This window comes from Falco biarmicus, chromosome 2 (assembly GCF_023638135.1).
Source record: "Falco biarmicus isolate bFalBia1 chromosome 2, bFalBia1.pri, whole genome shotgun sequence".
Taxonomy (NCBI): domain Eukaryota; kingdom Metazoa; phylum Chordata; class Aves; order Falconiformes; family Falconidae; genus Falco; species Falco biarmicus.
The window spans coordinates 63649050-63666381 of NC_079289.1; the positions used below are offsets into that span (position 1 = coordinate 63649050).

The window sequence follows — 17332 nt, forward strand, 5'->3', positions numbered from 1 at the left end:
TGGAAAAGATTGTTCTTTTCAGTTTGAAATAAAAATAACTGGGGAGAAAACTCTGATGAGGCTGGCCTTTGTGTTGAGGCCAGTTACCATTAATGAAGAAGCTTAACTTAGATCAGTGTTGCTGGAACATATTTTACTTGGTTTTATTGGATTTTGTCTATGTTTTGATGATTTGAAAAAAATCATGAAAGCGAATCATGGGTAGCGAGCTCCTCGTAAGTTATTTGAGGACTTTTTATCAGTGCCAAGTGTCTTAAAGAAGGCCCACAAACAATCTTTGAGATTTTTGTCTCTTTCTGATTCATTATGGGGAGGGGAGATTCAAAAACATTGGTCCTTTGTGGGAGGAAGCTCATACTTTTTATTTGTGTTAGCCAAGGGTAGCTATTAAACACTACTTCTGTGTAATGTGGGACTAACCTCTCTTTTGAATCAGCTGCTGGAAGAAGTGCAAGAATTCTTGTCACCAGGGAGAGTCAAGGAGAAAGCACAGATCGCTCCTATTACCCAAAAGATGCCTCCCAAGTGACTTGGCTGCTGGATCCCTATTAAACCTGCAGAGAACATGCAGACACAAACTTTGTGATCTTTCTCCCCCTCATTTAGACAGCAGCCTAGCTAGGAATCACATGAGAACATTTTTGGGTTTTTTCTTTTTTTTTTTCAAACTACTTAGGGAGAGATAAAGGTCAGTTTGTATGTGCTGACTCAGAGAAGTATGTTTAAACTGTTTCTAATCCTGTTGTGCAGTGCCGTGAACAAAACTTGTTTATGGACCTGTGTTCTTGTGTCCAGCTTTCTTGGCAAAAAGCTGCTGCTTCTGTGCTGTATGCTGCAGAATGAATAAAAAGACAGGAGGTGTATTCACCCCATACTGTAGTCCCTTTCCTCCCTGTTGTTGCAAAGGTCCTTAACCCAGGTGATACTAAAAGAGGTTTTGCCACCTCTTCAAAATGTGAGAAGTAGCCAAAGATTTTTAGCATCACTGTGGGGAGTGCTGCTGTGCTTGCTGCTTTCTGATACATCAGAAAGAGATATATATGTGTGTAGCAGCGTTTTACTCCAGTTAGATCCTGGCCAAATTCATCCTTCTGAACACCTGCCATACTGCTGTGATTTGACACCAGAACTAGATTTCTTTGGTATTTAATCTGTCTTGAGTTCGAGTGAAGGCAGGCATGCCTGGGATTTGCTTCTGTTTTTTTGTATTTTTAATTATTAATTTGAAGATTTTAGGGTCTCATTGTTTTGAGGTCTGTTTCCCAGCTGACAATCAGCAAAGCAGACATTTAGGCTGAGACTTGTTCTGTCTTCTCATGTGTCCACAGCTGATTTGAAGTACTCTAGCCTTCTGGGTATTGATTCAGCTATCATCTGTGCCTTAAGAGTTGAGTGTCAACTAAAGAGGGATATTGATGTGATAAAAGCTTGTCCCTTTATTTACTGGTTTTAACATTTAAAAATGAAAAGTGCATTAGTTTTTCTGGGGATGTTTTAAGCCTGTTTCATTCTGAGGGAATTTACATTGTCATCTTCATTCTGTCACATGGTTTTAGTTAATTGTAGTCTGTTTGAAAGAATATTTGACAGACTCTGCTTATCAAGTCAGTTCACAGGAAGTATTAATAGGTCCAGACAACTTCCATGAACTCTGAAAATATGAGGTCAAGATATTTTGTTATCATTATACTTTGGGGGGTGGGGTGGGGGGGTGATGGTGTTACAACGTGCCTTGGTAATGTGATTGAGATCAAAACATACTACAGCTGCTTTAAATATTTGGATATATCTAAATGCAAGTTGTAAAATGATTGTGTTGATACCTGTGCTATCTTTACAAGGCTAGATAAGGTTGACCTTGACTGCTGTTGTCATGTCTGTGTGAGAAAGCTCGGAAAATAGTCAAGCAATAGCTTCTTCTCCTCTGAGGCTCTTTCCGACAGGATGTGAGAGGCTCTGCTGTGCATGAGAGAGGTGACCCCCTTTGTATAGTGCATTTGGGTTCATTATTAAAGAGTTTGTTGTTGGCTCTGATGCCTGTAGTGTGTTGACAATCCAATCCCTACTAAAACAGATCTGATATCTAAATGAGAGTCTGGTGTCCTAGTAACAGCTGTGGAAAACATTTTTGGGTTTGTTGTCATTATTATGATATAAAAAATGTGGTATGGTAAATACAGCATTTTTGTAAATGTGTACCTCAGTAGGTGATTCACACTCTAGCTGCCTTGAAGGTAGAATATGGAGCAAGTAAATACTGTGGTATCTACATATTAAGAGCAGTCTCTTACTGTGAGCTCGTGACACCTGTGCTTCACCTGGATGATGGGTTGCTGTTCTTGCTGCTGTGTTGTTAATATTCAGATAAAGCCTACTAGGTTCACTTCTGGTGTCTAAATTAACTTGTTCAATGGCTGAAAAGGAACGCTTGATTTGAATAGTATTGAATCCCTCTTTCATTACAGTCTGTGGGTTTTTTTTTCATTTTCTTCTCTGTCATTTAACCAGATTGTAGCAGAAAAAATAGATACTGTCTACCCAGCATTTACAGATTAAACACTATTGAAAGATCTTTCAACAGCCTATTAGGTGAAAATGACAATTCTGTCTTCTAAACTTTTTTTGGGACATTTTAATATACTAATCTTAATTTATTAAATATATGTCTTTTTGGTCTCTAAATTGCATCCAGTCAACTTCATGCCCATGTGAGATTTGCTCTACCTGATTGAGGCGCTTGGTGAGAGACACATCAGTTGGTAATGGAATGAATGATCTTTTCTAGAATAAGTTATTTCCAGTTCTGTTCGTGGGGCCAAAAGAGGCTGCCTCAAGCTTTTTGGTCTTCTGGAAATTAGAAGTTCATTTACAAGAATGATGATTTAAACATTGACATATATAGCTACTCTTGAAATACAGAATTAGTTTAATTTTATGCTCAAACATTTTTTGCACTGTTTGGTTTTGCCTTTAATTCCTTTGACCTAACCTTTCCAGCATAGTGTCTTTCCTTATCTTATTTGCCTGGTTTCCAATAATGACCTCACCCAAGGTTTACCACAGTAGTTAATGATTAGCTTTCTGAGATAACTACTTAAATTCTGGAGCTACGCATTATGTCCCATCTTTCACCCTTTTGATGTACTGTATAACATGACAGGATCTAAATGTCAGCAGGTCTAACATTTGATTCACATTAGTATAATTACCTGCAGTGCTTGGACAAACAAAACCAAAACTCTTTCATCCTCAGATCAGAGAGTTTTTCTCATCTTTGAAGAGAAGACTCTAGGCTGGCTTTTGAAACTGCCCTCTTAAAGTGGCTTTGACTGAGTTTACGTAACAGACTTTTGCAACGAAACATTTTAATGCATTTGGAGTTGCCTCAGTCACACCGAGTGTGCACAGATAATGAGCAGAATTAAAAAATATGCTGTCCAGCAAGGAGCTGTATAGTTGACCAGGTGACAGCAGTCTTGCTTGTGTCCCGTGTCCTTCTCTAGCAGGAGGTCTCACTCATAGGTGTTTTGTGAGGTCCAAACCTCATCTCTGATTACTGAGGTGGTTCCAGCTCTGCCTAAAACACATGTGAAGAGCTGCAGTCTCACCGCCTCCTGTCTGCACTGTCATTCATGCTTATCTACTATTTCTGTAGCTCACAGTTATACCCATGCTGACTTTGCTTCACATTTTCTTGTTTCCATGTAAAATATGACAGGGCTGCACTTTATCACAGTTATTCCTTTCCCTTCTCTAGAAAGCAATAGAAAGCAACAACAGTAACTGTCATTCATCCTGAATGAGGAAGGCTGCTGTGTTTAGAGATTTCTGTAATAATTTAAAGCTATTGCCTTGGTGAAACCCAGTGTTTGAATAAAATGTAGTCTACAGCAAAATTATCTTTTTTTTGAGGGCTGAGGATGGGAGTTGCGTTTCAGGCCCTAACTGTCAGGTGTCCTCCCACTCTAGGCAGTGACCAGCCTAGAGCAGACTTTCAAGCAGGTGGTACCTGTCAAATGTCTGTTACAAACTGCTGTGGAAGATGTTCAGAAACTAAGCGATACAAGAGCAGTAGCCACTGTTGGTTTTTTCAGGCTTTTTGTTGGTTTGGGGAGGGTTATTACATCCAGCTTGCACCAAGATGAAAATCTACAGAACTGTGTTTTATGTTAAATTTTATTGTGTCATAGTGAAATACAGAAGAGTCCTGAGGAATAAAAAACTTGACTGAAAGTTTTTCTGTATTAGCTTTTCAAAACTCATTTAAAGGTGTTGTAAGAGACTGTGAGGTTGTGCGTTAAGAGGCAATAGTGAGACCATGCAGTACTAAATCCAGCAATTACTGCCATAACCACCATAACCAAACCAGTGCTGTTCCTGTATGCAAAAATAATTGAGGTGGCAAGACATAAGGATTTTTTTTGTGTGTATTGATTTTAACTTGGCAGAAGTTACCTAAAGCTACCAATAATTTACAAAGAAAACTTGTCCTCACCATTTGAGAGACACAGTGCTGTTTAATTTGAAGAATCATTCTAGATTTTGCCATGGAAAGTACTTTTCTCACTATGTTCTGGAGGTGGAGAAAAGAGCAAAAAGGTGAACATACAAAATGCTGAACACCACACATTGGCTCTGTCTACACAGGGATTTCAAGGAAGGCAAATGATAAAAGCTGTTGTGTCTGTCTTTCGAAGGGATCACAGTCTTCTCAGCCTTCACTGAGTGAAACTTTGCCTTTCTCCCCTGCTTCTCACTAATAGCCAAAGGAAACTGATAGGTAAACATCTGTGGGGTCCTTTTTCATAGTGTGGCCCCCTGTGAGACTCTCTGTATGCTTGCTTATTTGTTTAGATCTGCTTTGACTAATATATAAAATTCATTGAATTATTGTTGACAGTAGTGTAAAACACTTTCTTACTTACTAAATTTCACAGATATGAGACAAGTTACAGAAGCTCCTTCAGTTTTCCTTATTAATCGTGTTTATCCTGTGATAGTTCTTTTCTGTATGCAGTCAGAACTTTTATTGGTTGCTTTGCAGACAAGCTAAGACTTTGAAAAAGCTTTTGGGGTTTGAAGGGGTGTTGGTTGCTTGCTTGATTGAACAATAGTGAGCTGTCATAATCTAGATTTTCATCAGAATGGCATCTGATAACATGTCACATAAAACGTAGTGGTTAGCTTGAAGTTAAGTAGCTGTCTGAAGATCTGTCCATTCCCTGCAAATCTACAGCTGTGGTCTGTCACTAGAATCTTTAATTGCACACATCTGCACAACAGTACTGTAGTTCACTCTCCATGTTTACAGGTGTTACTGCTTGGATTCAGCTTCCCCGATTATCCCTGTCGTGTATGTCCATGGTTTGTATTTTCAAATTATGGGAAAGCCAGACTGTTTCTCAGTCTCTTGCCCCATAACCTTTCCAAAAATCTTGCTTTATTTTGGGAAATCCCTCACCTTTAGTTAATCAAAGTCTCTCTCAAAGGTTTTTGCGTTCGTTTCAGAAATTCAAATGCTGTTTTCCTGCGGCCTCGCAAGGGATTGCTTTGTGCTTTAGAGAAGGGGTATTGTATTTGTGATTCCTATTTGGAAAAAAGCCAAGTCACATATCGTATGGCTCTATACCTCTAAAAGCAATACTGGTTCTTGCTTACTTGATCCCTTTCTGTCAGAGCCTGAAGATTGCATCTCTTACCATCAAGGGGACTTCTTCATGCCTAATACCTTTCTAGATCCTTTCTTTTAAAAAATGCAGTGCTAATTTCAGTTGTGCATGCATGTCTTGGGCAGTGGAGGTGGTAATTAAATGGAGAGGTTTGAAATCAGGTTAGTAATCAGGTGGAGAAATTGGCATGAAAGGACAAAGGAAGGTAACAACGTTACTTGTGTGAGCATAGTACACAGCATACAGCTGAGGACCTCTCCTGTTCTGTGCTAATGCCTCCCAATTATTTTGGGTTTTTTTTGGTCTGGTTCTGATCCACAGGCAAACAAGAATACACATTGGCTTTTTCTGTAGTAATAAACTAAACACTGCCAAGGAATATTTATTCCCAGGTACCTGAACATGCTTATCTGTACTGGCAAATTATCCAGATGATCCTTGGCAAGGATTTTGGCCTGTGCCAGCTAGCCTTTCCCAACAACTTTTTCAACTGGTGAGGAACTACGTGATCCAGGGACTGTGCTTGATAGGCAGCTTGAGTGTTACCTGCTCTGAAGCCTGAGGGTGCAGAGGACTGCTGACCTCAGCGTAGAGAATTATTTGGGGCATGTTTAAATGTTCTGTATAGACTGTAGCTGTTAAGAGCTAGAAGAGTTTCTGTCTTCATGCTAAATCCCATGGTCATGAACATTCAGTATGACACCCCTTCCTGAAGGAAGTTGCATGTGAATCATTTGTACCCTATCAGCTTTAAAATGCTACGACTTTGATGTCTGTGTGTGGGAATAAACTGTAAGATGACACGATAGCCCTTCCACTTTCAGAGAAGCTGTAGATACAGGCTATTTGTAAGGTGTCTTTAGCTGCATCAGTACAGCTGTTATGAACATCCAGTCTCTTAAAGTGTAGTTGGCATGGTGCTTCTCTGAGGCCATGTTCGTTCTCCTTTCTTTATGAAGAATCAAAACCCATCAGTTATTTTACAGCATGTTTTTATAGCTGATTTTGCAACGTAATAGTAATTATCACCATTTTAAATCTCTTGGCCCTTCATGTGCCTTGGGTTGCTTCTTGATGTGAAGTTGCAAAGGAGTTATGTGAATGTAATGTTTGTAAAATGCTTTGAAGATGAAAAGCTCTACAGTAGGTTTTTATTACTACCAGAGGCAAAGTGAGCAGGAGTGGTTTAATGTTGGACTGTTCATTTCCCAGGAGATGGCTTTGTTTTGAAGAGTGCACATTATCAGTTGGGCTGGAGACAAAATTACCTTTTTTCAACCCTGAATATAAATAAATTGGCATACTTTCTACCTTGAGATTATTAGCATGAGATATTTGTAAAAGAGCAGAGCAATTATGGTACTATCTATGGCTCTATTCTTAGCTTATGTTTAATGGAACATTTATTTAATGTATTTGGCTTCTACTATCCGGAGGTATTTTGAACCCAATCCATTCAAACATCCTTGTATATATAGCAGTATTCCTGTTTCTATATGATATATAGATATATATGATTTATATGAGAAATACATCTATTTGACATCCATATTTCTTTTCTAGAGATAAAATCAGTTTCAGCATGTAAATAAAAAAGTGGTCTGTATTCAGAATTGGTGATACTTTATTAGAGTTTCGTTCACAGACAGTTTTTCACATGTCCAACCTACCATGTACAAAAGCACTGGCTTTTTTTAATAGTGCTTTAAGTATTTATTGAATCATTTTTTATTGCCAGCCTGTATCTACATCATAAACCGATAGGTGGTTATACAGGGGGGGGAAAAAGGGTAAGCTGTGCGGCAGTTCTCAAGCTACTGCTGTTTCCTTGCGAGTGAGAGGAGATGGGAGGGAGCTGCATCGTTCAAATGGAAATTCAACTTCAGCTCGCTAAGCAGGGGACTGCTTCAGGGACAACAGTGTCCTCACGTGGTTCGTTGTCTCCCTTGCCCTTGCTGCGGGTCATCGCTTCCACGCAGCAGCCTTGTTTTGACAGAGCTGTTTTGTGGTGTCAGCACGGGGCGCCTTTGGGGAGCCGGCACTGCTGCAGCCAGGGATTTCTGAAGCAGCTATTGTCGGTGGCCTTGGCCAGGCGAGGCACAGCATCCCTGCGGCCTTGAGCGGGCTGCCTCGCTCGGTGCAGCTGCAAAAGCTCTGGGCTCCTGCCTGGCACTTGCAGAAATTGTTGTGGAATTTGCTGATTCTGCCAGACGCGACCAAAACACTTGTACCCAAGTGGTGTGTCCCATCAGTACAGCTGTTGGTTATGAAAAACATGCAAGGGCTTTCATCCGTAATAATAGAGCTTTGTTGAAGTATTGCAAGCTCAAAATATTCTAAGTAATAGTGTCAGACAGTACCTCCTTGCTTAGCCTACAGGGAGCTTTATTCCCCCATCCTTCAGTTAAAATGTTAATTTATTGTCATCGCTTATGTCGGAGGTGGGGAGGGAGGGAGGCTAAATTTTCCCTTGGTACTGTCATTAAGAATTAACCTACCTTGTTGGGCAGTGCTTTCAAAATATTCTGACCTATTTACACAACAAAACTAATCAGAACAAAATAAACAGTTCTGGTCAGCGGCTGAATGCTGTATTGTGGCAGCTATATTTGGCAGTGGATTTTGTCACCGTTTTTCCAATGTAGACAAAACCTGAGTCCTACAGAAATCTTAAGCATTGCAAGCTTTTAAGCCTTACTGAATAGCTTGATTCTCCTTTTGCCTTTTGGGCAGAGGGGACATTTTGGCAGTAATTCAGCTGGAGAAAATTTTTGTGAAGCAACTGACAAAAAAAGTATATGAGTAGATTTATCATTTTTCCATGCAGGGTAACAAATATTTGCATCGTTTTCAGCAAGCCGCAGTATATACCTGTGAGATAGTGGATCTCTCTCCAAGGTGTAATCTCTGCAAAGAAGCATTAAATGGGGAATTGTGACAGACTGTAAGAATTGTTGGTTTCCTGCTTGGATTTTATTTTTCTACATTGTAACAACCATAGTGGATACTTGCAATTACCTCCTCATTTTTATGTGGTATCCCTTAAGGAATGAATGGAGAGAAATGTTTCATTTTAGCTATTTGGACAAACCATTCCATGTTTCCGGGGTTACAGAGTTTTGGTAGTTTGAAGGGTAAAATTGCCTGACACTCAGGATAGGAAATACCTCTTTCTGTCTTCATCTTCAACTCAGATTCTGAGAATACTAAAATGAAGCCTTTTTAAACTTGCCTTTTTTTTCCCAATTCCATTTAGTGATAGTCCCAATGCTGTCCATGAGGTGGAAAAGTGGTTACCGCGACTGCACTCAGTTGTCATAGGACCTGGCTTAGGTAGAGATGAAGTTCTACTTGAGAACGCTAAGGTAATGTGTATACTGGTATTTTATTGTGTCTTTATGTTGAATTTTATTAACCAATTTCCTGCCTTTTACCTGGTTCCACAAATGTTTTTGATAGGGTTTCTAAATAACAAATTTAATAAAATAACGTTGACTGAAAATTACAGCTGTTAGTCATGGTCTTCATTATTAAACTGTAAGCATCACTCGGAATTTTAGGTACCCATATGGTTGTTTTGCTTTGCTTTTGTTTTGTGAAAGTTGCTAATTAAGAAATAGATGTTGACATCTCCAGATAAAGGGCTCTTTGCATTCTTAGGTGGAAGGCACCTTTACTGTAAGAACATAAATATGAATTTGAGTTCCTAATTTTCGGAACCATATTTGACAATTTGTATCAGGAGATGTACCAAAGAACAGGGACTATGTCCCCTTGCAATGAGAAGTAATACTCTTAATTATCAAATGCTTCAAATTTCCCCTCTGGATGAAGAGGTAATTTATTTTCCTTCAAGCTTTAGTGAAGGTCTGTAAACAGGAGCATAGATAGCTCTGTTCTCTAAATAACGTGTACTTACACTGTTCCAGATGATGTCTTGTATTACTCTCAACACATCTTTGTGTGTTCAAAGTATATCTTTCAGTCTAATGTCAATCTAATTTTATAAGATTTTTTTTTTTCCTTCCCTGAGAAATATTACTGAATTAATCAGTGGTACAAACAAGTGGAATTAATATAATTTACAGAAGTGTTGACAGTTACACAGTGAAATTGCAAAACAAAGGAGGCAAGAGACTGGAGGCCATGCTATCCAAGGTGTTTGGGATACCTTGAGAGCTATGGAGAGTGGCTTTGCTAGGCTTTTGTTAGAGGAAGCTGCTTTTGGAGCTCTTTGCTTCTTTACTTCTCCTTCTGCTTCCAAAAAATGTTTGGTTTACGATACAGATGTGTAAAACAAATAAAGAGCATGGATTCAGAAAGAAAGAAAAAATAAATTTATTACAGCTGATCCAGAAATCAAATTCTGTTCTGAATGGAAAAATTCAATGGATGTTTTATTCTTTTTTAAAAACATTTTTTTCAGAATCCTTTTTACAGAAAAAAAATTTGGGCAATTATTTTTCTTTTTTTTTTCCATTTTTTTTTTTAATAGGGTTTTTTCTAAAGGAAAACAACTTTAAACAAGTAAGACTTCATTTAGAATATCAACGGTATCTAACATAGGCTTCTTTTATATCAGAATTCTATCTGGGTTTTATAAATATCTGTCAATGTGCTTATCTTACAGAAGTTACTGGAAGATTCCTTGATTGTAATTTTTTTTTTTATCACTGCTAAAAATAATTTTGCTTTCTTAGTGAATTACAAGCATACTTTTACTTCAGCCTGGCAGTCCTGTGTGAGCTAGCTTAAAGAAACAAACCCAGCCAATGAAGACAAGGCATTTGGAAGTTACTTCATGCTAAAATCTCAGGCCGTGTTCATACGAGCTGTGGATCTGACCTTATTAATTTCAAGTCACATTAAAGCTCAAGTTCTTTGTCTTCACTGTAATTATGTAAGTGTTCATTAGTTACCCAGTGTTGTTTTTTTAACATGTAATTGGGGACAAGTGAACCCTGGTTGCCTCCTTCAGGAAGACTGGTGCTTCTCTGTGCTGAGGAAAGGCTGAGTCTCCTTGCTTCAACAGCGAATTTTAAGCTTTGTATCACTCTTCACCCTCAAGACAAAAAAAGCGAGTGGTGATAGTGTTGCTATTTTAAACTTTTATAGGAGTCTGGCTGGGTATCTAATTTTCTGGTTTCCCTTTAAGCTAACCTCAGCATGCTGTCAAATGAATACAGGGCTGAGATGTAGATTAGTGTCTGCTTTCTGGTCAGGGTTTTGTATCGGAGTGGCAGTGACAATGGGAGAGCGCTTCCCCTCTTCTTCCTACTGCCCAAGTGAATTGCTGAGCCATAGCGGTCTGTCACCTCTCTGATGCTGTTCTTATGTCAGTCCTTGTTGGTATTATGCCAGCATGTTGCCAATGAATGTTCTTGTCCAAACCGTCATGTGTTTGGGCTGCTTCTGTCTTCTGAGCATTGAGAAATAAAGATACAAATGCAGTAATCTGCAGTTTCTGGTATACAGCCCATGGACAGCATTTTAGTGTGGAATAGCCTGGGTATTTGTTGCCCAGATGGTGCATCTTGCCTCTGCAGATCAAAGAATGCTTTGCTTCCTCAGCATCTTTACTGTGTCACCTGCCTCCCTTACACTTAATGCCTGCAGTGTGCACACTGTGGATTGTCAGCATCTTTCAATGGTCTGATGGAAAAGAAATGCCTTGTGATCAGTTTCCTTTGATATTTTATTTTTTTATTTATTTATCGTTTCCTTGAGAGGATAGTGATACTCTTGGAATACATACATGCTTACTGGCTTCCTGTGATATTCTGGTTCTGGCTGTCGCAGACACTCTACAAGTTATATCCTTCACTCATATGCCACTTGTGTGGATCTGTACCAAAACCCTCACATGCTGTTCATCAGTTGCCTGGGTGAGGGCTGATGCGCTGTCAGAGCTTTCTAGCCATGGGTTTTGCAAGACCAGGAGCTGCAGCTTCAGAAGAATCCCCTAAAGAAAAAATGTATTGTGTCCTAATAGCTGTGCAGCTGGATCCCATGCACATGTGGCAATCCTAGTTTTGGCCTGGTTAGACCCTCTAACTCCAGAGCAAATCAGCAGTCCAAGCTATTTCTCTTCAACTGAAACACTTTTCTGCTCCACTTCTCAGCTCTGCAGTGTACAGATTGAAGCATTTCTGCTCCCCATTCTACTTCAGACTTCTGAAATGCTGTTACCACACCTGCTGTGGAACTTGACCACCACAGCCAGCTTCCTTGAAGGCAACCTCAGGCCATCTGTTTTTCCCTTTCAGTGCCTGTGATTGATTCTGGCCAGAGGTGACAGTACTGTTACCTCCCTGAGTTCACCTGAGTTGGTATGCTGCTGGTGATAGTTTAGATTCTGTTGAGAAAGAGTTTAGCTACCATGTGGAAGGAAAGCCAAAGTCCCTATGGCTGTCCTTAGTCAGTGCTTAGAAACAGCGTATTTCCAAAGCTGTTGGATGTTCTCCTTCTTTCACACAATAGCAGTATTATGACCCTATTATATCTACCCACCTCAGTGTTCTTCATTCAGCTGTTCCAGGGATGTTTGCACTTCTGGTCTTACTCTGATCTGATTTTTCTTGTAGCTTGAGGCTTGAAAGTTCGGCAATTCCTGCCTCTGCTATCAAAGGCTGTTCCTCAGGTTTGTGAGAGAACCAAGTTCCGCTCCTGCAGTGTGATGACTGCAGCTCCTGAGAGGACTTTGGAAAGAATATTCTATTCCTTGCATAGCCCTCTGGGAGAGGAGACAATGCTACCTAATGCTCCAGAATGTTCTGCATTCTGCTGCTGCCTAGCAGTTAGGCAGTTACAGGCTTAGCTATGTTCTTTATCAGTTTCCAGCCTCTTGTCATCTCCTTTCCCCTATTCCTTCATGCATGAATGTGATATTCCTGTCAAATTTTCTGCTGCTGAGTTTGGTGAATCTTTAATGGGTACGCCAGTGGCTTTGCAGTCAAATGGGCTGATACAGAATTGCTGGTGGAATGGTAGTTACTGTCGGGATCAAACAAAGAAAAGCATTCATCCATATGAAGAGTCCTGTCTTTAACCTGAAGTAAGACTTTGAAGTCGGAATTGCCTTTGCTTGTCACTGGGTTCCTTGCCTCTCTCCCTGAAGTGGTAGCACCAAATCCTGGACTCTGCCACTCCAGTCTTGCTGTGTTTCGTTTTGCAGCAGCAAAGTTAGATTGCTGTTTACAGCAGAGCATGCTTGCTTCCCTCCTGTAGGAGAGGTAATGATTAATAGCAAGAATGGCTCTGTGTAACACAGATTACATGGTAAAATTGACTCTGTTCTCAAACTGCATGCTTGTTCCTATTGCTCAATCCTTAATCTTTGTTTTAGCTCCAAGAAAATGTCCTGAATACCAGCCTGAGTTCTTCTTTTGGCTGATACCCTGCCTAGCTGCCATTTCTGCCTGTTGCTGTTGTTGTTTCTCTTCCCCCTACCCCCTCGCCCTGCAATGCTACCCTCAGCCAGTCATTTGCCTTTGAAGATCTCTGCTGTCTGTTGGGATATAAATTTCAGAAATCTCATTTTCCACCCCTAGTGACATCATCTTAAGGTTGTGTGGAAATGTCTCGGCTGTAGTTAGCATCTGTCCAAGGGTGGGAGAGGTTTGGGCTGTTGTCATGGATGTGACATCCATGTGACTCCATTGAGTGTGCCCAGAGAGAGCCCATTGAGATTTTCTCTTTCAGATGGATTCTCAGTTCCACCTCAGCTGGGGTACCAGCTTTTCTGTTTGTTTTTGGTTGGTTGGATTAATTTCCTGCTTTCAAACCTCATGCCTTCAGGATTTAGGCAACACTTCACAGCCTTAATAAGTTGTGAGAGTGGGACCAGGTGATTCAGTACACTATCTCTGTACTGTTGCTTGCAAGATCAAGAGGACTACAGAAAACAGAGCCACCTTTTGTTGTCATAGCAGTCTGTTAAAGCTAAAATCTGCCGCTGTGCGCCTTGAGAAGCATTTTCCTGTTGATATCTGAGCAGCCTTCTGGGTTCCATTCGTACCAAATACAAGACACCTGAGAAGCATCCCAGGCTAATGCTGCAGTTGCAACATTAGTAGTATTGTAGATTAGATTAGTAGTAGATTAGTAACATTGTCTGTGGTACCTACCGCCATGTAAGAATATGAACAACAGGATGTGTTACTCTTTGGAATCGCTGCTCATGTTGGCTCAAGTTAGCAGAGGAATTATTTACCAGAAACAGTTCTTCAGTGTGTCATGTATGTTTGCTTCCTGCCCTGTTTATACCCTCTGGAAAGTCCTCTGAAGGTTCTTGCTGTGGGGCTTCAGCAGCTCGTAGGGAACTGAAGTAGCAGGTAGGACATGCTGCTTTCTGTTCTCGTCTCTCAGCTAGGAGGAGGTGAGGTAGATGGTCTCTCGTGCCTGTGATGCTACAGAAGCAAAAACCAGAGGGCATGTATGTGCACCCACTGTGAGAATGTGCATGTAAACTATATTTCTCTCAGCCCTCACCCAGCCCCCAATATTGATGCGTATACCACAAGTAGTATCCAGTGAAAAACTACTCTTTTACTAGCCAAGCCTCATGGCTTTCAGACAGCCTGATGAGAGTCAGAATTTGTGGATGCCTTCACCTAAGATGAGGCAGTTGCTGGGATAGGATGCAGTTACTTCTCTGTGATGGTGGTGATGGTGCAGATAAAGCTTGGGAATGCCAGCTCAAGGCAGAGAGATCCTCTTGTTGAGCTAGGAACTGTTGGTATTCTGTGGCTTCCTCGCAACTGCCTTGATTAGAAAAAACGGTGTTTGCAAATATGCTAAGAGGACCTTAAATACAGGTTTATGCACCTCGCAAGCAGAATTTATTTTCTAATATATGTAATGTATCTTGATGAAGGTAATTCACAGTGAAGTGGGATGTTTATTTGCCGTTTGTGTGTAGGCTTATATTGTTGTTTAACTTGATTTTGATACTTAAAAGCATTTGTAAGCAAAACACTGAAACTGGGTACCTTTTCAGCCTTTCCTGAGCATCATTCAGTTAGAAACCCTGAAAAGAAACTGACAGTGATAAATTCCAGAGTTCATTTTTTTTATTATTGTAAGATAAAATGCCAACAGCTGACCATGAATATCTTAAGCCAAATCTAACATTCGTAAATTGGAAACCTTGTAGAGTTTGCTTTGTGAATGCAAACATTCAATGGATGAGACAGCATGAGAAAACTTTGTGCCTTTTATTCTGATTTAGATTTTTTACTTTGGATTGGACTAAACAGGATTATTGCTTAAACTGGATTTGAATGTGTTTAGGATTGGAAGTGTATACATGTAATTTCTTAGGGGGTGTCTGGTTGATCATGAGTTTGGGGGGCACAGCTGAAAAGGAGTGCTCTGTTTATTTAAGGATATTCATCCCTGTTATGTGACTCTTCATTCAAGTAGTAGGAGTAGCGGTCATTTCTTATGTGAGGTTTGACAGCTTACTCGAGTGATTAATGAGCTAGTGATAGTCATGCACACAAGGATGTATAAAGTAAAACTCAGGCAATTAGGCTAGTTAAAGGTGATTTATATCAGTCTTGTCCACAAAGAGAGTTTTTGATTGATATTGCTGAGTTTTGAAAGGAGAATGAGCTCTTGGATGATTTTGTAGGAACTAATGAAAGCAAGTTTCAGAGCTGACTGGAGATTTCCAGCAGTGAGTAAATTTAAAAAAACCCAACAAACCAGTTACTGAAAATATGGCTCTAGTGTGAGGAATATCAAACAGTGAAATTCCATTTTTAATGTTTTTCAAAACCTCCTATGTCAAATAGATTATATTTAGGGAAGCTTCTCTCCTCTACCAACCCTGACTGTAGCCTTGAGCACAGCCTGTGTTCAGGATATTTGTCTACCTCTAGCTGTGCAAAATTACAAAGTTCGGCACGCCAAGCCCATTTTCAGAGCATCTCCACCACAGAGCTGCATCCTGACCTCTATTGCAGCCGAGTCCCTGCTAACTCTGCATTTATCCAGACTAGAAGCAAGGAACGAAGAAATGCTTCCTAGGGCTTTCAGTGTCTGTTTGTAGGAATTGATTTGCAGTGTGTTGGGGTGGAACTTACTTGTTCCTCCTGGGCACCTTGGGGAGGTGGGTGTGCAGAAGTGCTTCCAGCTGCAGCATTTACAGGGAAATTTGGGCTATTTCTTCCCTTTTATCTGTCTGTACCAGACAAAACCATGGAGTCAGGATTGTTGGATGAGAGCAGCATCCATGCAGAAAACACAAAGCAGTTACAGGTAGTATTTCAACAGCAGGTTCAGACCCTAACTTTCAGTAAAGGGTTCTTTGTAAAAAGGGCTGCCACTCCTTTTTGATGATTTAAAGTTGTTGGAGATGTAACCAGTGCCAAGTTATGCACATTTGCATATCTCTACCACACCAGAGTATGTAATTACATCCTTGGCATTTGCAGGTTGCAGTAGAGTGTACTTTCAGTGGGCTGAAGGCAAGGTTATACTGCTCGCTAAAATCTTTGGATATCATTATGGTCAATGCCATCCATTATTATGGCATGTTGGAACTTTTTTGAGCACATGGGTAAGGAATTCTGCCAAGAGTAGGCCAAGACATGACTCTTGGAGGGATCTAGGAAATGCAGTTAGTTGCTGGTGTCAGTAAAGGAAACTGCCTGCAGTATGTTTCCTTGGCAAGGTAGAAAGATGACAATGTGGTGCATCCTTGGTGAAAATTAATTACTGTTGCAAGATAGATGTTGCTTTATATATGCTGCTATTTTAGTTTTCTGTTTATTTCATTAAAATTCAATCTTTTATTAAAATTACTGGCTCTAATTTCCTGAATCCTCCCTTTGTGAACACCGTATGCCAAAGTTATTGTGTAGCTAAACCAGTTCATCAGGAAAGACACAAGCAGTGATACAACTAATAATTTATTAAAAGTCATTGCAGGCATTCTGCTGCCAATCCATATCTAATTAAAAAAGCTGGAAAGCGTGTCTGTCAGGTATGGGCAAAACTGTCCATAACTGTCTTTTCCAAGGAGCCATGGAGAACCAGCTTGTATGCAGGCACAGTAAATAAGATATGTGTGGTGTTGTTGGCTCGTGGACTTGGGTGGAGGAGTCCAGACTGACTGCAGAGTTTTACTCGAGGCTGTGGGTGCTCACTGTGAGTGCCTCACTTGCTGTCTGCTCCTGGTGCCTCAGGGTGGCTGCTCTACGAAGACTTCCATGGCTGATTAGATATCCTTTGATTATACTTAGGAGCTCCGTGGCAATTTATTCCTCCCTCATGTTACTCCCATTCGCCTACTAGCTGTTTTTTGCAGCCAGTGTCTTGCACTGGCTCATCTCAGCCCATTCCATTTTTCCATAATAATTGTGGAAGTGTGCAGGAGTCCTGGATGTCCGTGTTAGTGCAGTATGGGTGAATATTGGGTTGCACAGCACAGCCACAGGCTATCAAATGGATGTATTACCACACTTCTCTCATTACTGTGCCCTCTTTCAGCAGTAGCCTGTCCATTCATTCCTTCAGGCTTCTTCCTCCTGCAGTCTTTCCAGCCTGAATTACTCTGATTTCATGTGTGTGTTGTTTTGGTTTCAGTGTGGTGGGGTGTTGTATTGGGGCTTGGTTTTCAAAAAACATTTGGAATTCGGTTTTGGGAACCTATTTTG

At 40.4% G+C, this 17332-nt stretch overlaps 1 protein-coding gene across 7 annotated transcripts in view; it reads left to right on the top strand.

Annotated features, from left to right (window-relative positions):
• NAXD (NAD(P)HX dehydratase) overlaps window positions 1-17332 on the top strand; it is a 50431-nt gene that overhangs the window by 15126 nt on the left and 17973 nt on the right. For all 7 annotated transcript variants that reach the window (XM_056329655.1, XM_056329651.1, XM_056329653.1 and 4 more), the window contains one exon: window positions 8926-9034. In XM_056329655.1, coding sequence (XP_056185630.1) covers window positions 8926-9034 — 109 coding nt within the window. The remainder of the gene's footprint in view (window positions 1-8925; window positions 9035-17332) is intronic.